Source organism: Abrus precatorius, unplaced genomic scaffold (assembly GCF_003935025.1).
Source record: "Abrus precatorius isolate BTA unplaced genomic scaffold, Abrus_2018 Scaffold8, whole genome shotgun sequence".
Lineage (NCBI taxonomy): Eukaryota > Viridiplantae > Streptophyta > Magnoliopsida > Fabales > Fabaceae > Abrus > Abrus precatorius.
Window position 1 is genome coordinate 26,316,412 of NW_020874428.1, and position 19,684 is coordinate 26,336,095.

At 34.4% G+C, this 19,684-nt stretch overlaps 4 protein-coding genes and 1 pseudogene across 5 annotated transcripts; 3 read left to right on the top strand and 2 right to left on the bottom strand.

The window, feature by feature from the left end:
- Positions 1-726: 726 nt before the first annotated feature.
- LOC113847392 lies at positions 727-2,728 on the bottom strand. Of its 2 annotated transcripts, none has more exons than XM_027476478.1 (2): positions 2,512-2,728; positions 727-1,555 (listed from the first exon to the last, which is right to left on the bottom strand). In XM_027476478.1, exon 2 carries the CDS (start codon positions 1,483-1,485, stop codon positions 985-987), a length of 501 nt encoding a protein of 166 aa, XP_027332279.1. In that variant the 5' UTR covers positions 1,486-1,555; positions 2,512-2,728; the 3' UTR covers positions 727-984. The 2 variants fall into 2 exon arrangements, with proteins under 2 accessions (XP_027332279.1, XP_027332280.1); XM_027476479.1 differs by having other exon boundaries at positions 958-1,489.
- Positions 2,729-4,257: 1,529 nt separating this feature from the next.
- On the bottom strand, positions 4,258-6,467 carry LOC113847927 (probable disease resistance protein At4g27220). The gene is made up of 2 exons (XM_027477259.1): positions 6,316-6,467; positions 4,258-6,227 (listed from the first exon to the last, which is right to left on the bottom strand). Exon 2 carries the CDS (start codon positions 6,206-6,208, stop codon positions 4,355-4,357), a length of 1,854 nt encoding a protein of 617 aa, XP_027333060.1. The 5' UTR covers positions 6,209-6,227; positions 6,316-6,467; the 3' UTR covers positions 4,258-4,354.
- An 823-nt stretch (positions 6,468-7,290) lies between these two features.
- LOC113847343 (UPF0481 protein At3g47200-like) lies at positions 7,291-9,246 on the top strand. Its single transcript, XM_027476378.1, has 2 exons — positions 7,291-7,374; positions 7,820-9,246. The coding sequence occupies exon 2, from the start codon at positions 7,820-7,822 to the stop codon at positions 9,077-9,079; it is 1,260 nt and encodes a 419-aa protein (XP_027332179.1). The 5' UTR covers positions 7,291-7,374; the 3' UTR covers positions 9,080-9,246.
- Positions 9,247-12,361: 3,115 nt separating this feature from the next.
- Positions 12,362-13,608, top strand: LOC113874558 (annotated as a pseudogene).
- A 698-nt stretch (positions 13,609-14,306) lies between these two features.
- On the top strand, positions 14,307-18,429 carry LOC113847344 (UPF0481 protein At3g47200-like). Its single transcript, XM_027476379.1, has 2 exons — positions 14,307-14,397; positions 14,741-18,429. The coding sequence occupies exon 2, from the start codon at positions 14,768-14,770 to the stop codon at positions 15,662-15,664; it is 897 nt and encodes a 298-aa protein (XP_027332180.1). The 5' UTR covers positions 14,307-14,397; positions 14,741-14,767; the 3' UTR covers positions 15,665-18,429.
- Positions 18,430-19,684: the final 1,255 nt, after the last annotated feature.

Sequence of the window (19,684 nt, forward strand, 5' to 3'; positions counted from 1 at the left end):
CTCATTGGTATATATGGATTTTGTAAATAATGTTTTACCTTTGTCACACCCCTGCAAAGCTTTACATAAAACCAAATCATAAAATAAATAGAGCCAACTGAAGCAAAATCATCCATAACTCCCGAAACCTCAAAGGCATTCGAATAAGTTGTTGCTTTCCTAATTTAGTTAGTCGACTATTCCTTGCCCACTAATACACCAAGTAAAAACGCCAATTTACTTAAAATGACAATGGAAGAGATCGTCCTTCATTTACCTTTCACATGAATCCCATCAGATCCAATCCACACTGACAAGAGTTCCAAACCATGACCTAGCATGTACCTAGGAGCATGATGAAACTTAAAGTAGTTAAAAGTGTGGAACATTAGTTAGGAACTCGAGTGTTTTAACTGCTAGCACATGAATGCAGTGACCATGTCATCAACTAATCTCTCTCTCAACCACACAGACTTATGCCATGCATTTCAGATATAGAATGAAACCACATCTCTTGAAACAAAAGAAAATGCCCCAAAGTCTCTGCAATTTCCCCACTAGACCAAACCCACAAACAACCATTCTTAAATCAAAAGACTTTGCTTTCTCCAGAACACCAATCAAACAAAGCATGCATAAATCCACTACCCTTCACGACGACACAAAAGACATGGCTGAATTTCCACCAGTAGAAATAGGCACTCGAGGCACGGTTGCCTCCCTCATTATGCAAGAAATTGAGTACTTCAATAGGATTGATTCGAATTCACAAGACAGTTCACAGAGGAACAAGTTCGAAATTACAGAAGTGGGTTCTTCCATTAGTACAAGTTCCAGAACTACATTTGTATCTACAGTAGAAGAAAGTACAAAGAAAAAGCGAGGAAGTAGCAAGCTCCTACCAAGCATGTGTTCTATGGTGGATGTATCAGACAATGGTAGGCCAAATGGGACCTCAGCATTCGGTTACAGGAACCTGAAGTCAGACACTAAAAATTTTCAGGTTTAGATAATGCTCTCAGACAGCTTTGAAAAACCAAGCTTCTTAAGACGACTTGTTAAGGGTGTAGCCCAAGCCTTTTCTGCATTACCACATTTTATGTCCACAACTTCAACAATGTTAGGTAACTTTTTATCATTTTTCTCCCTGACTGGAACTCTGTCCACCGAAAAGCTATCAGAACCTAGCATGGGTATTCTATGTGTATTTCTGCCACTAGTTTTTGTTTTCTGGGATAGGCCAGGACTTCTACGGTTTGTACTTTTACTGCTTCCACTGCTACTGGCTTCAACTGATGATTTTCTTGGTTGTAGTCTTTTTGGAGTTGTATTACCACATGGAATTGAAACAGGAAGTGCTTGAGGTTTACTTCTTGAAGATACCTGCTTGTGTGGTGCAGAAGAGATGTGATCCAATTCCCTTGTCATTAAGGAACTGATTGTTCCTGTGGTCCCTAGCTTAATGGATCCTCCTCCACCCTTAATACCTTCCAGACTCTGAGCCATGTTCCTATTACTTCCAATTACAGATATTCCAGTCTTTGAGATGGATGCTCCAGCAAAATTATTCAATGGTCTGTTACACTTAACAAATTAGTGTCATCCAGTGATTTGAGTTTAAGATGTAAAGTCATCAGTTTCTTATAATTATTTGGTTGTTTTATCTTCCTTGTACTAGGATTGAAATAAAGAAATAAATGTTATATTATGCAAGGGAAAGTGAGGTGAGCAAGAGGGGTGGGGAGGGGAGTTAGTACTTACTAGATTCACCAACAAAAACATAGTTCCAGCTTCAAATCAACAACAGAAAAATAGCAATTGTGAAATAATTCATAAACAGTAATCCCCACTTAGTTTCTAGAAATTTTATGCTACAAAACAAGGAAACCCGTTTTCCAGGAGGAAAAACCAAAACTAGGTGTAGAGAGAAAAATAATGATTTAAGTTGGTGAAGTAATGAAATGCAGGTCACCAAGTGGAAATATCATATAGCGCATCATCATTTCAAAAAACATTGTTCATACAAGGTACTTCCTCTCTCTGTGTAGGCCATGAGACAACAACCACACATAACTTCAGGACGAAGATGCCAACTCAACTATAATCATTTGTTATGGCACTGTCCATGGAAAGAAGGGGAGAAAAAAAGAAATCACCCTCAAAGCAAAAAATCACTACCAATTCACAATGGTTAGAATGAAGCGGAATCAAATCTAAAACACTATCCACATAGAAGGGTGAAATGAATCCAGCTTAACCAAAAGACAAGCAAAACCAAACACAAGAATCATCAAATTTGACAATTTAAAGAAGCACATACAAAATCACAAACAGAAAACCAATGGTTTCGCTTGAGCATAGAAGCGAAAGGAAAAGGCTTTAACTTTCAGTTCAATCAATTTGCCTCACTTCATAGAATGATAATCTAATTCTAACAACCCATTACTACACTAAACTGCAGAAGAAAGAAACACATTTTAGATCCACAACTGCTAACATCAAATAGAGGGGAAACAAAGTTTGGTATCGTACCCACAACAAGATCATGGCTCCGCACGTTTGGAAATTGCAGATTTGAAACATGCCCAACAGAGGCTGGGAACTATTTTCCAATCTATGATGCTAAATTTACTGAAAACTAAACTTGGGTTTGAATTTAAGGCAACGAGTTTTAGCAAAAGCTGTTCTAGAAAATCTTATGTAATCTAACCAACTTTTAGGAACACTTTCTGTGTGTCTTATTTTGGAGCGTGCGCATCCAATGCTGTTGATTTGACTCCCAAACATCAACGTGGTAGAGTGGAAAAGTTAATTTTCCCACCAAATATTCACAACTCATTATGAAGAAATCAATTTATAATCATGAACATAAAATATTGGGAGGAAATTGGAAATGGAATGCCACTCACTATTACTATCTTTCATTATCGATTTAATTATTGAATTGACAAATAGCTAAAATAATTTGTTATAATAAGTTAATGAAAATCAATAAAATGTAGATAAATGCAATCATGACGTCATATTGTAATTGCAATTGTAATAAGCTCGAATTCCCAAAATAAGAGGGCAAAAGTCAGAAAATGAGGCTCATCAGCACAGTTGGATCACATGGCTACGAACAGGCCAAGGCGACAGGATCGAACTTAAACCCCTTCATCCCTGCCATTCTCAAGTTCATGCACCCCTCTATGCTACCAAGAAATAGTAAATAAGATAATGTGATTCACATAATACTTCAATTTTACTATTATGCTTCTAATAGTATTAAAACAAAATAAGCATTTCAACACTACACACTTTTTCTTTTCATGATCAGAGTATAAAACTATTATTATTGAATAAGAATTTTTAACATGCCACACTATGACTCTTGAGAATAATGTTTAATTTACTGCAACTACATAATAAATCACTTTTATTTACATGCAACATTATTGGATGTTAATAATGTGAAAATTTTTAGGTGCATCAAGTTTCATACTTATGCTTCTAATTATTGCAAGAGAGTGACATTACACGACTACCTAACACTTCCCATACGCCAGCCCTACAAGTTTCACGGCTCCGTAATTCGCACGTTTGGAAATAGCGGTTTCGGAAAACGGACCTAAAACAATATCTAATGCTGAAATTAACTCAAAATAAAACTTTGAACTAATGTTAATGTTTTTGATTCAATAAAAACTGATTATTAAAGTTTTTATTCAATTTCAATAAAAGTTGGCTAAATTATAATAAATTCATAAAAATATCATATCAAATGAACTAAATTTGAAATTGAACAAGATTTAAATAATCTATATTTTATGCATGTATTGCAATGTAAATTTTCCTTTTGAAGTAATTAATTACAATGTTATATATATGAAATGATAAAACAAAAGCAACAAAAGTGTAGTAAAAATTATTTTTCATTATAAAGAATCATTTAACGTTTAACATGTCACAAATATATTTTATCTTTGAACTCACTCACCAGCTTTTATGTACTCAATATCACCAAAGAAATAATTATAGGAATAGAAAGGTAGAAGCTGTTGAAATGGCAGGCTTGGCTTTTCCCCAATTTTGCTATATAGGTAAATCACAATGACCTTACAAACTTGAATATATTACTTGTTATGTTGGCCTCCTAAAATTCCTTTGCCAAACTCACTGAATATGATTGGACAAAAGAACTACGAGAGAAAATGGAGATGAATCAGAGAGCATTTGAGTAGTAAGTAAAAGTTTGGATAGAAAACAAAATTTTAAATAGCATACAACATTCTACATGAGAAGCAGAACTTTCCATTTATTGAATTCGTAAGTAGTATCCCTTGGAACATTTCAAACACACCATCATAACAACATTACATGTAAACTATAACATCTACATAAAAAAGTTAGAAACATCGCTTATTCCAAGGTTATTTAATTTGTCCTGTATAAGAACAATTTCTCTCTGTGCAGCTGCAACTTTATCCTCAAGCACACTGAGTTCCACACGCAACTTGGTTGCTTGTGCTGACCAGTTGTTGACTTGCTCTTGGAGGTCTCCAATTCTATACGCCTCTTTCAAAAGAATTGTTGAAGACAAGGCTCTTTCAACTGCTGGACTTAACCATTCTAAATCCAGCTTCATAAACTTCAAATCTTCCCAATACTTTTGTAATTCATCCACACATTGCACCATGTCCTTAATGGTAACATTCTTCATCAGAAACAGAACCATTCCTAAGCAATTAAAAGCACATTGCCAAAATATCAAAGAGTGCCCTTCGTGAAGTTTCATTAAGTGGGGTGTCCTTGCACATGCCTCCTCTAGGAGAGGCAAGAAGGATTCATCCACCGAGCACAAGCCACCAAAATCCACCATATTTCCTGAAGGTTTTGGAATGGTAATTGGTTCTCCAGGATTCAAGGTTCCCTCAGCAACTGGGAAATGATCCTCTACAACAACAGTATGAGATTCTGTCTGTGTCATATGTAGACTAGTCCTGTCTTGAAATTGAACATCACTTGGCGAAAAATCATTTCCATCTGCATCAGCATCACTTTCAAAGTCCTCGTGAAGTTTATTGTTATTAACCAACTCTTTTACACAATCTGCATATTTTGCCATTGTAACTGGATTCTCCGCATATCCAATGTGCTGCCCGAAATCACGAAGCAGATCATGCACCCTCACACAGTCTCGTGTATCAGAAGGCATAAGCAAACAACAGTCTATGAGTTTATTGACAGACACCTGAACCATGCTTTTCACACGGTCATTGTTGTCTTGGCTACCACATAGGTCCATTCGTATTGCAATATTGACAAGATCTCGCATGTGAATTTGATAATCTTCAGGAAACAGACAACACACCAAAAACAGCAACTTGGCTTGATTGCTTTTTAAATTAGAATAGCTTAATTTGAGAGTTGAATAAATATCATCTTTTATATACTCTTCCTGGGGACTGTTAGATGCTTTCATACTTTGTAACACCGCCTTCCATTCATCAATGTCCTTACCTCTTAAAGCCTTAGCAACAACATTAATTGCAAGGGGCAACCCCTTACATTCCTTCACAATTTCCTTTCCCAAATGAAACAGATGGGTTGAGGCATTGTTTATACCTGCAAGCATCTTGAACGACTTCCAAGCTTCATCTTCACTAAAAGCATTCAGTTGGAAGATGTTTTGACATCCCATGGACAAACATAAATCATGTGCACGAGAAGTGAAGATGAATTTAACATTATAAGGGATACCTATTTCCTCCAGGTTCATTTGCTTCCAAATATCATCCACAACTACAAGTACACGTTCGCTGTATTTTATTCTCTGCCGTATTCGCTCTGCTCTTGATGCTTCATCTTCTTCGACCAGTTTCAAACCTAACATGTCTGCAGTTTGACCCTGCAAACGTCTGATATCTGGGCTGATAGATACATAGAGAAATACAACCACATCAAAGAGCTTCATTTGCATTGCTGTCTTAGCTACTTGTTTGGCCAAGGCTGTCTTACCACATCCACCAATTCCCGTAAGTCCAATTTTGTGGTCATTATCTTCTTGTAGGAGATTCAGAATATCATCAAATATGTCCTTTAAAGATTGAGACCACAAGAAATCAGAGGAACTCTCTGTGCTGACTCTCACAATCACACTCTGAGTTGTAGTCGATGTTTGACCAACACTTTTAGAACTTTTGTACCGAAAAAACCTCATCAGCTTCGGTCCCCCAAAGTGTCCCATGATGCTATTACTACCACAACTACACCACAAAACAAGAGTTGTAACTAGTTAATTTATAGAATACAGTATAATGTTTTTGTTCCAAAGCTAAGCAGTAGATATGTTACCTTCCTCCGGCGAATTTTCTTTGGGCTTCAGTTCTGCCTCTGGATCATCACCACCACCTACTCAATTTTCTTCAAAACAATTCTTAGTGAAGGAATAGAGTCGTTGACTCCAAAAAACAATAGTCTTTATTTATTTATTTAGTTAAATATACATGTGGTTTAGTTTCGGAGTTCTTTATTATACTTTGTTAACATTTTCAACATGTCCTAGATACTGCCACCACGATAGGTTCACACACGATCCAACTAATCTTCTCTGTACAAAATTAGTTTTTTTTAACCTTACAAAATAGGTTACCCAAATGTGTCCAACTAATTTATTTATTTTTATCATTTTAATCAACTAATCTATTTTATAAAAAATAACTTACCCAGCTGTCGTAGGGCTATTGCCACGATAGGTTCCCACTTACTTATTGGATTAAAACAACTTTTTTATATATTATAAATTTATATTTTATTTTAAAAACTTATTTTAAATGATAAAATTAATAATTTTTATATTCAATAAAAGAATATTTTGTTAATATAAATTTTATAAAAAATAACAACTAATACGTCTAAAAATATTTTTTAAGAATTTTTTTTAAATAAAACTTAAAAAATATTTTTGTATTTCTAATAAAAATAAAGGTAATAATATTATATCAATCTTAATTTATATAATAATTTTGAAGTTTAAATTTAAGTCAATTATCTGTTATAAATTTTTTATTAAATTTAAAAGTTTATTTTAATTTATTAATATTTTTTAAAGTTCAGATTAAATGTCAAAATTTTTAAATTTATTTTAATTTTATACGATGACATGTTACTATTTTGTATTGTTGAACTTTTATTCCTATGGCAGCCCTGGATACAGCCAAGCATCTTCAGTCAACGTCAATGGGTGGAAACATCTTTGGTTGTTCAGTGTTCACACTTTACACACTGGACAGCACTTATTTATTTGATCCTTACAACTCATCAATTCTCACTGAGTTTTCTGTCATAAGCGTAGCTTACGCTTTCTTCTACTCTAACCATTGTTAAGGTGGAGAAATTGCCCTCACCACTTCGGTCAGTGACTTCACCACTCCATCTTATTTCATAATACAGTGTCTCATTATTCTTTCCTTTTATATAAATTCAGAGAAAAAGCAGTAATTTCTTTTATTTAATTATTTTTTACTTTTAGTTTCTTCCTGTTTAATTTTCGTTTGTTTCTTGTCAATTCTATTTTATGGGCATGATGCTATCTTTAGATTTTGCAGTTGCAGAACTCAACTCAGATTTTTGGTTATCACCCTATTTTACCTTCTATTTACATGACTAGACAAATTACTAAACCAAGAAAGTAACATGTCCAACTGATTTCATATCCAAAAACATCATGAAAATGCCTCAATTCTAACAACTACATATGCTACAAATATTTCATTTCATTTCATTTCATGACATATATAGCATTCCATCTTAACAAATTCAAACAAGAGAACAAACTAAAATTCCATTCTATCACTAGATGGGAGGAAGAAACGGTGATGACGTTGCAATTGAGATTGAAAGGATGTTGGAAAAGGCAGAACCGCTTTTTACAAATGAAAATTGCGTCTACCGTGTGCCCAATGAAATCCGCAAATTAAAGAAAGATGCATACACTCCAAAGGTTATTTCAATTGGCCCTTTTCACTATGGTGACAAAAGGCTGCAAAATACGACAAGTCTTAAACAGATATATTGCCAAAAATTCATCAAAAGAGCAGGGACAACCTTGGACAATTTGGTCAGCTGCGTGCGTGACTTAGAGCCAAAAATTCGTCGGTGTTATTCAGAGAAAATTCAGCTTAGCTCCGAGGGATTTGTGAAATTGATATTAGTGGATTGCTGCTTCATATTTGAGTTTTTCATGAGGTACACTACTCATGAATGGACACACGATGATCACGCTATGCCATTAAAACCTTGGTTGACAAGTAATATAAGATTGGACTTATTATTACTCGAAAATCAACTTCCTTTCTTCGTTCTGGAAAAGATCTACAATGAGGCTTTCACCTCTAGGCTTAACCATACTCACCCTTCATTTTTGGAGCTCACTTTTGAATTTTTTGATGATTATAACACACTGAAATTGAAACCCAATTTTACCATAGAACACTTCACTGATCTGATCAGAACATTTCACTTGCAACCGCGCGATAGACGACCTTCAAGACGAGGTGAAACAGTTATGCAACTTGACAGTGCAATAGAGTTAAGTGAAGCAGGTGTAAAGTTGATAGTGAATAAGAAAAGCAATTGCTTGCTAGACTTGGAATTTTCAGAGAACTGTCTTGAAATTCCGGAGTTTAAAGTGGAGGATTGGACTGAAATATTGTTTAGGAATATGGTGGCTTTGGAGCAATGTCACTATCCTGATGAATCCTACATCACTGATTATGTTGTTGTCTTAGATTTCCTAATTAACACAGGAAAGGATGTGGATTTGTTGGTTCAGAAAGGAATAATTAGTAATTGGATAGGTGATAGCAATGCTGTGGCTAAACTGTATAATGGCCTATGGAAAAATATCATCCAAGTGAATTTTAATTCACATTATCTTGGCATTTGTCAAGAGTTGAATGCGTACTGCAAACATCCTTGGCACAGAAGAAAGGCAACATTGAGACGTGATTATTGCAAGACTCCATGGCAAACGGTTGCTTCTGCTGCTGCAATTATACTTCTTGTTCTTACCATTATTCAAACTGTCTGTTCAATTCTCCAAGTTGTGCAACAATAGGTTAGTGCTTAGTTTAAGGTGCTTCTAGTAGTGCTTCTTGTTCTTACCATTTTATGTTTGCATGTTTCCAATTTTAAGTATCTGAATGGTTCGTGCACTCCTTTCTCACTTTGTATTAATAAGGTTATATTTGTTTGTAACTAATGGTGAAGATGAGTCTAACATTGAAAGGATCCTATAACTTTCAGAAGCAATTGTTCTCAAATACCATACGCAGAAATTATTTCTAATCAGCACTACAGTGCCAAACTCCTCCACTGTGTCACAAAATCTCAATCTCAAGATGCAAGACCGAGTGTTTCGTGGTTTAAAAATGCTGAATACTGTTTCAATCATCATTTGTCCAGACTATTCATAGTCATTCCTTAGCTTGGACAGGGCATTTAGTCCATGTTCCTATTATGGGATCTCGGGGAGAACATGTTGGATGAAATAATTTTTTCGGAACACTTGAACATGGGGGAATGGATTCATGATTAGTTGAATGTCATTGTTCTCGTAGCAATAATTGACATGTACTGCAAGTGTGGATCTAATGAAAATTCTATATCAAATATTGTTTGAGTCATCACCCACAAAAAGATTATCATGTTGAAATTCCATCATAATATGACGAGCAAAGGAGAGACAGAAAGAGAGGAAAATTTGAAGAGAAAAATTGAGAGTACGTTTGTTTTCCATTTTGAAAACAGTTTTTAGTTTTTAATAATAAAATTTTATTTTTAAAAACTAAAAACTGTTTTCAAAATGGAAAACAAACATTTGAGTTGCTAATTTTTTTCATATGGGGAACATCCACTTACCATGTTCTCTTTCAGTATCAGAAACTGTGAACTAATGATGAATAATGGCAAAAACGTTGGTGAATAATGGCTCCGTAATTCGCACGATTGGAAATAGCGGTTTCGAAACAGATCTAAAACAATATCTAATGCTGAAATTAATTGAAAATGAAACTTTGATTTGGACTGGAAATTTGGAATTGAAGACAATGTGTCATATGCTCTTACCAACAATTTTTGACGCATTTTCCATGCTTATTATGGAGTGCGATTCATTGGTATTGATTTGATTCACATCATTGAGGCAGGTGTGTAAAAGCGACAAATATTCGTAATCCACTATGAATTGCGAGTGGAAATTGGAAGGTTTTACGAATGAGAAATTTTTTTTTCTGAATTCAAGAATTACCGTGGAATTGTCCTGTTTATAATCTTGAAGTTAAGAGAATTTTTGTTCGTAGGAATGGAGAGGAGAGTAGACTAAAAAGACTACCAAAATCAATTCGAAGATAAAAATAAAAATGTAATAGTTTAAGATAAAAATTGAAACATGAGAAAAAAGTTAAGACTGAAGCACGAAAAATAAAGTACTTCTCATCCCTTGTAGATGCAATCTCCAAGTGTTTCTAACGAGTATTAATGTTTTTTTATTCAATTTTGGTTATATGTTTAGGTAGATCACAATGATCTTACAAACTTAGTAATAGATATTACTAGTTATATCGATCTTCTAAAATTCCTTTCTGTCTGATGGCAAAACTATCATGCCAAACTTGCTGAATATGATTTGGCAAAATATGGACCAACTAAAGAATTGGGATAAAAAATGGACATGGAGAAGAAAGCATTTGACAACAAATGTAACTTTTGAATAATAAGTAAAAATTGGATAGAAAAAAAAATTGTTAAACTATGTGACATCCCATGTATCAATGGGGGCAATTCCTGGTTGGATATGTGATATCTCGAGCCTTAATAAAGGCAAAGAGTGATCGCTAGTATAATGAGACATAGATAAAAAGTAGCTCTTAAGATACTTCCAATAGAAAGTACATGTGAATAAATCAAACATATACCGAAATGAGAGAAGAATATAAAGATTGTATAGGTATGAAACTATTTAGTTTAGAATAACATAAAAAAAAATTGATTAGTATTACTTATACTAACAAAATATATTTACTTTTCAGTAGTCTATTACTTAAAAAACTCTAAGATTAAACATGCTTAACTTGGAGTAATTATAGATTAAGTTAATGGGCATTACAAACTAGAAGCAAACAAAAGTTTAAATAGCATAGGACAAACTATGCAAGCAGAATTTTCCTTTTTTTTTTTAATTTCATAAGTAGTGTCCCATAGAACATTTCAAACACACGTTAGACGATCACACCACCATTACATGTAAGTTATATCATATACATAAAATGGTTAGAAACATCGCTGATTCCAAGGGTTTTTAACTTGTCCTGTATAAGAGCAATTTCTCTATGTGCAGCTGCAATTTTATCCTCTAAGACACTGAGTTCCTCACTCATCTTAGTTGCTTGTGCTGACCAGTTGTTGACTTGCTCTTGAAGGTCTCCAATTTTATATGCCTCTTGCAAAAGAATTTTTGACGACAAGGCTCTTTCAACTGCTGGATATAACCATTCTAAATCCAACTTCATGAGCTTCAAATCCTCCCAGTACATATGTAACTCATGCACACAACGGACCATATCTTTAACTGTAACATTCTTCATTAGAAACAAAACCATACCTAAGCAATTAAAAGCACATTGACGAAACATCAAAGAGTGTCCCTCGTGAATTTTCATCAAGTAGGGTGTCCTTGCACATGCCTTCTTTAGGAGAGGCAAGAAGGATTCATCCACCAAACACAAGCCACCAAAATCCACCATCTTCCCTGAAGGTTTTGGAATGGTTACTGGTTCTCCAGACTTCAAGGTTTCCTCAACAACTGGGAAATGATCCTCTATAACAATAGTATGAGATTCAGTCTCTGTATCCTGTAAAGTACTCCTGTCTTGAACTTGATCATCACTTGAAGAAAGAGGAGCGTCTGCATCTTCATCTTCTACATTTTCAAAGTCATCGTGATGTTTATTATTCTTAACCAACTCTTTTACGCAATCTGCATATTTTTCCATTGTATCTGGATTCTCCGCATATCCAATGTGCTGCCCAATATCACGAAGCAGATCATGCACCATCACACAGTCCCGTGTATCAGAAGGCATAAGCAAACAAGAGTCTATGAGTTGGTTGATAGACACCTGAACCATGCTTTTCACACGGTCATTGTTGTCTTGGCTACCACATAGGTCCATTCTTATTGCAATATTGACGATATCTTGTACGTGAATTTGATAATGTTCAGGAAACAGACAACACACCAAAAACAGCAACTTGGCTTGATTGCTTTTTAAATTAGAATAGCTTAATTTGATATTTTCATAAATATCATCTTTTATATACTCTTTCTGGGGACTGTCAGATGCTTTCATACTTTGTAACACTGCCTTCCATTCAGCAGTGTCCTTTCCTCTTAAACCCGTAGCAACAACTTTAATTGCAAGGGGCAACCCCTTACATTCCCTCACAATTTCCGGAAATTAAATAAAGATGCATACACTCCAAAGGTTGTTTCAATTGGCCCTTTTCACTATGGTGACCAAAGGTTGCAAAATATGGAAAGCCTCAAACAAATATATTGCCAAAAATTCATTAAACGGACACAGACAACCTTGGAAAATTTGGTCAAGTGTGTGCAAGACTTAGAGCCAACGGTTCGTCGTTGTTATGCTGACAACATTAAACTTACCTCCGAGGAATTTGTGAAGTTGATAATAGTGGATTGCGGCTTCATAATTGAGCTTTTCATTAGGTACTCTACTCATGATTGGACTCACGATGATCACCCAATGCCGTTAAAACCTTGGTTGACAACTGATATAACCTTGGATTTACTATTACTCGAGAATCAACTTCCTTTTTTTGTTCTTGAAAAGCTCTACAACCTAGATTTCACCTCTAATCTCCACCCTTCATTTTCAAAGCTTACTTTTCAATTTTTTGAACAGTGTAACACACAGCGTTTCGAACCCACTTTTGCCATAGAACATTTCACTGATTTGGTCAGAACATTTCACTTGCAACCACTTAATAGACGACCTACAAGAGGAAAACCATTATTGCGCCTTGACAGTGCAACAGAGTTAACTGAAGCAGGAGTGAAGTTCAGGGTAAATAAGAAAAGCAATTGCTTGCTAGACTTGGAATTTTCAGGGCAGTCTCGAAATTCCAGAATTTAAAGTGGAGGACTGGACTGAAACTTTGTCTAGGAATATCGTGGCTTTGGAGCAATGTCACTACCCTGATGAATCCTACTTCACTGACTATGTTGTTGTCTTAGATTTCCTTATCAACACAGGAAAGGATGTTGATGTGTTGGTTCAGAATGAAATAATTAGTAATTGGATAGGTGATAGCAATGCTGTGGCTAAACTGTATAATGGTCTATGGAAAAATATCACTCAAGTAAATTTCAATTCACATTATTTTCGTATTTGCGAATGTTTGACTGCGTACTGCAAACATCCTTGGAACAGAAGAAAGGCAACATTGAGACGTGATTATTGCAAGACTCCATGGCAGACGGTTGGTTCGGTTGCTGCAATTATTGTGCTTGTTCTTACCATTATTCAAACTGTCTGTTCAATTCTCCAAGTTGTGCAACAATAGGTTAGTGCTTTGTTTAAGGTGCTTCTAATAATGCAGAAATTGCTTCTGATTACTATTAAAACAATATTTACGTCCTTGCCTACTCTATTCTGTAAACCGATTAGTGTGTTATGTACTCTAAGTAGGTAAGATTTTATGTTTACATGTTTTCAATTTTAAGTGTTTAAATGGTTCGTTTCCAGTACACTTCTTTCTCACTTTGTATTATTAATTAAGACTACATCTATTTGTAACGAATGGTGAAGATGAGTCTAACATTCAATGGATCCCAACAACTTTTAGATGCAATTGTTCCCAAACATTAATTGCAGTAAATTATTACATCAAGACGCAAGAAGTTGTTGAAACAGTGAATTTACAACAATGAGCTTGTTAAATGGTTGTGCTCACTTAAGAACACGTTAATAAGGGGAATGGGTTCATGATTATATTAAAAGGAATCATGGTTGAATGTCATATTGTCTGAGTCATGATCCACATCAACAAAATTGTCATGCAAACTCCATCATGTTAGGACTGACAACCAACTGGACCATGTTGATCACCCATTTGTGTTGTGGCTACCGGCAAAATCACTGTCCTAATAAAGTCATTCACCAAACAATCATCAAATCTTTTTCATTCATTTATTAACATTACCCCGCCTGTCTGTGGTTTATCACCTATAAAGATCGATCCAATCCAACATGGAAGAATTCAAGGATCGAAGTCTCTTTTGCGTCAACGGGTGGACGGATCTTTGCGTGTTCTCAGAGTGGAGAAGAATTTTTTATTCCACAAACCATCTCGGTCAGTTTCTTCATCAATTCTTTTTTCTTCACAATATCACTGTTTTCCTTTTTATATAAACATCAAAGACCTATGTTTTCTTATTTTGAAGTAGAGCAGAATTACTTTTTATTTATATTTAGAAAAAAAATGGCAATTTCTTTCATTTAACGATACTTGTTCAGTATTCTGTATAAGTTTTTGTTTTTGCATTTGTCAATTCTATTTCACAGCCGTGATGCTATCTTCAGATACTAAAATGAAGTAGAATAGAAGAAATGAAATGAAGTAAAAGATATATTATTATGAAAAAAAAATTGAGAAGGAATAAAGATTGACATTTTTATTTAAATTGATTTAATAGCATTCCATTTCATTCAAACTCTGATAGATGGAAGGAAGGAACCGTGATGAAGTTGCAATTAAGATTGAAAATATGTTGGAAAAGGCAGAACCGCTCTTGAACAGTGAAAATTGCATCCACAGGGTGCACACTGAACTCCGCAATTTAAATAAAGAAGCATACACTCCGCAGGTTGTTTCAATTGGCCCTTTTCACAAGGGTTGTGAAAGGCTGCAAAATATGGAAAGCCTCAAACAGATGTATTGCCAAAAATTCATTCAACGAGCAGAGACAGTGACAGGGACAACCTTGGACAATTTGGTCAAGTGTGTGCAAGACTCTGAGTCAGATGTTCGTCGTTGTTATTCCGACAACATGAACCTTACTCCGGAGGAATTTGTGGAGTTGATATTAGTGGATTGTGGTTTCATAATTGAGCTTTTCATTAGGAACTATGATGATTGGCCTAATAATGATGGGAGCCACGAGGATCACGCCGTGTCATTTAAACCTTGGTTGACAACTGCTATAGAGTTGGATTTAATATTACTCGAGAATCAACTTCCTTTTTCTGTTCTTGAAAAGCTCTACAACCAAGCTTTCAACTCTGATTTTGACCCTTCATTTTCGAAGCTCACTTTTAAATATTTTGGTGAGTATAACACACTGAAGTTGAAACCCACATTTACCCCAAAACACTTCACTGATCTGCTCAGAACATTTCACTTGCAACCAGATGGTAGCCGACCTCAAAGAGAAGGCAGTGTTATGCAAATTAAAAGTGCAACAGAGTTAACTGAAGCAGGAGTGAAGTTCAGGGTAAATGAAAAGAGCAATTGCTTCCTAGATTTGAAATTTTCAGAGAACTGTCTTGAAATTCCGAAGTTTAGAGTGGAGGATTCGACTGAAATTTTATTTAGGAATATGGTGGCTTTGGAGCAATGAAACTACCCTGATGAATCCTACATCACCGACTATGTTGTTGTCTTGGATTACCTAATCAACACAGAAAAAGATGTGAATGTGTTGGTTCAAAATGAAATAATTAGTAATTGGATAGGTGATGGCAATGCTGTGGCTAACCTGTACAATGGCCTATGGAAAAATATCACTCAAGAAAAATTCAATTCAGATTATTTTAAAATTTGCAAAGGGTTGAATGAGTACTGCAAACATCCTTTGAACAGAGGAATGGCAACATTGAGACGTGATTATTGCAAGACTCAATGGCAAATGGTTGCCTCTATTGCTGCATTTGTACTTCTTGTTCTTACCATTATTCAAACTGTCTGTTCAATCCTCCAAGTTGTGCAACAATAGGTTAATGCTTAGTTTAGGTTGCTTCTAATAATATTTACATCATTGCTTAATGTAACAGAAGAGTGTTTTATGTACCCTAAGTAGGTAGGATTTTATGTTTGCATGTTTCCAATTTCAAGTGTCTAAATGGTTCAATTTCCTTGTCTTATTATGGAGTGCGCATCCATTGGTGTTGATTTTATTTACATCATTGTGGCAGGAGTGTGAAAGCTATTTTTTCCAACAAATATTTGTAATTCAGTCTGAATTGGAAGGTTTTATGAATGATAATTTTTTTTTCTGAATTCAAGAATTATTTAGAAATTGTCCTGTTTATAATCTTAACGTTAAGCGAATTTAATTCATAGGAATGGAGATGGGACCAGGCTAAAAAGATCATCAAAATAAGTTTGAAGATTCAAGACAAAATATTGAAAGATTAGAGAAAAATTAAGACACGTATACAAAAATGTAAAAAAGTATTTCTTATCTCTTATAAGTACAATATCCAAGTGTTTCTAACTAGTATTATCTTTTTTTATTCAATTAAAGTTGATTAAATTTTTTTATTCAATTTCAAGAAAAGTTGGCTAAATTAATTTATTATAGTAAGTTCATAAAACATCTTATCAAAAGAAATAAATTTAAAATTAAAACAGCACTTAAATAAATTATATTCTATGCATGTATTCCAAAATATATATTAACTACCAATTTTTTGGATGAAATGATAAAACAAAAATAAAGAGTAGGAAATTTTATTTTTCATTATAAAGAATCATTTAACATGTCACAAAGATACTTTATCTTTCAACTTACACTTACCGCTTTTAACTAACCCAATATTACCAAAGAAATAATTACGGGAATAGAAAAAGTAAGAGCGGTTAAAAGGGGAGGTTTGACACTTGTTTATATATTTAGGTAAATAACAATGATCTTACAAACTTACTAGTAGATATTACTATTTATATTGGCCTTCTAAATCCTAAACCCTAAAACCTTAAACTTACTGAATATGATTTGACAAAAAATGGACCAACTAAAGGAAGAACTTGGAGAGAATGGAGATGGAGCGTAAAGCATTTAATGACAACAAATGTAAAATTGGATAGTAAGTAAAAGTTTGGATAGAAAACAATCACAACATCAAGACACAAGAAGGGGTTGAAACAAAGTGAATTTACAACAGTGAGCTTGTTAAATGTTTGTGCTCACTTAGAACAAGTCAGCATGGGGAATGGGTTCATGATTATATAAAATGGAATCATTAGTTGAATGTCATTGTTTGAGTCATCACCCACAATAATATTATGATGTCGAAACTCCGTCATTGGCCATGTAAGAGATTGAATCATCAAAGAAATTAAGAAGTGCAAAGGAGAGAGAGAAAGAGAGGGAAAGATTGGTGTAAAATTAACTTGCAATCATAAAAAATATTAGAAGTAATTGATCAGATACGTATTGAACACTGTACTTAAAGATGATGTGTCATCTCTCGCAGACCCTTCTAGGATAAACTTGGGTTCATGAACTCGAAAAATAGAATTAAAATACTGAGTAGTGGATTTAAAATGGCTATTGATTTCAACAAATCAACGAAGATTATTTGAAAAGGAAAAGGGAAAGACAGTAAAATGTGATTATAGCTGTGGAAAGACTTTTTAGTTGCTCCTAGACTAATGATACAATGCCAATGCCATGATTTACATTTGGACTTTCTTTAATGTTCTACACGATATTATGCGATTCTTCTTACATTCAAAAATTTGCATCATATTTTAACAAATTCTAATGATTAGAAGATGAAAGAAGGGGTTGAAACAAACTGAATTTACTACGGTGAGTTTGTTAAATGTTTGAAGCAAAATCTAAAGAACTTGCATCATACACGATATCCCATTGAGAATCCATCAACAAATGTGACTTGACCATTATCATCAAAGGTAAAAGCGGCGGTGATTTCGACCGTGGTCTGCAAAGCGGGTACAGGCCAGTACACATGAATAACTATATTGTTCTGAGCCCATGCCATTGAAATTTCATAAGATGTAGTTCGGTATATCGCCACAACTGCAGTCTCAGGCCCAAGCTCAGCCTGAGGCTGATCTGGGTTTGGTGGAGTAGGGAGCATCATCCATGGAAGATGCTGATCTGGATTCCCTGGGATAAGCCAAAATGTAACTGCATCATCCCTGGGATTCGGAGCTCCATCAAATCCATTCCTGTTTTCTGCCCCACCATTCCTCGCCACTGGTTGTCTTGGAAGTGGAAGATTAGGAGGAATTGCACCCTGTTGCGGGACTAAATAATTTGAACAATATCTAAGCACAGGACCACCAAATCCCTCCCACTCCTGTCAAAAATACATCAACCAAATGCATCGTTAATGACATTCACAACTATATATAAAGAATTGAAAAAAAAAAAAAAAAAACTGAAAGACTCTGATTAATTTTGCATGATTGTTACCCATGTTGGTCTCGAAGGATAAGTAATATTTTCAATATGCATTGCTGGCATCCTAAGAGAATAATTAACAAGAAGAATTAAAAATGGAAAAAAAATATTACAACAGAATCTTGAAGAAATAATAATAATAGTAATACTAATAAAAACATAGAATACCTAGCAGGTGCAGCAACTGAGTATTGAGCGGAATGATCAGATATAGGTGAAAGATTATCTTCGAAATTTGAAGCAACTGATGATGACGACTCATCTACAAAGCCAATTTGATTATAACAGAAAAAAAGGTGCCGTATCATCAAGAAGCATTCATATTTCTACAAACTTATTCACACAATTGTAAGTGCTATTAATATTAATATATGCAAATAGATATATATACTTACCATTAATATTCTCGTAGGTTGGTATATTCTGCATAACATTCTCTCTACGTTTGCTTCCACTAATAGACCCAGCTTCCATCTGAATTTATAAGCAAATAATATTATATCATCGAAGCATCGTGTTCATGTATGGCAAGAACAAAAACGAAACAACTCTTATCAAGTACAAAAACCAAAACAACTTTGATCAAGGAATACCTCTTTCCTTTTTACGCCTCGGCTAGTGGCTTGTTCTCGGAGAGAATCTGCAATGAAAAACAATGCAAACTTGAAAATTATAACACTAGAATTTTGGTTTTTGTACTCGATTAACAAAACTGTCTTTTTTCATTATTATTTTGCATGGAGTCCAATTGCAAACACAACCAACAAACAAATTGTGATATACATATCTAATGCGAAAATAATAAAGAGAAAGAATAAGGAATAAAACCTAGATGAAGATGCGAACAGTGTTCTACTTTGCATCCTTGCATTTGATCCGGTGCTTCTTCCTCCTCCGATTCATCGCCATTCTTTCTCTCCATTCAAAAAATGCTACACACTTAACCAAATTCTATGCTTTCGTATTTTCCAGTTTCACCACCTGTTTGGTTTTATGATAAAAAAATAAAAGAAAAAAAACGTGGAGAGATGTGAGAAAAATAATGGAAGAAAGAATAGCAACAATACATTTATAATAAGTCAAAAAAATTTAAACTAATTGTGTAACTGAAAAATTCAGTTTAATAGATTAGTATATAGTCAATAAGTCGTTTCGATATTTTAGGAATAATTTAGTTTGTTATCACTTTTATTCCGTTACGTTGTG

What these genes read in the sequence shown, in the direction of transcription:
- LOC113847392 (XM_027476478.1), bottom strand. Translation starts at nt 1,485, where the DNA reads ATGGCTCAGAGTCTGGAAGGTATTAAGGGTGGAGGAGGATCCATTAAG.
- LOC113847927 (XM_027477259.1), bottom strand. Translation starts at nt 6,208, where the DNA reads ATGGGACACTTTGGGGGACCGAAGCTGATGAGGTTTTTTCGGTACAAA.
- LOC113847343 (XM_027476378.1), top strand. Translation starts at nt 7,820, where the DNA reads ATGGGAGGAAGAAACGGTGATGACGTTGCAATTGAGATTGAAAGGATG.
- LOC113847344 (XM_027476379.1), top strand. Translation starts at nt 14,768, where the DNA reads ATGGAAGGAAGGAACCGTGATGAAGTTGCAATTAAGATTGAAAATATG.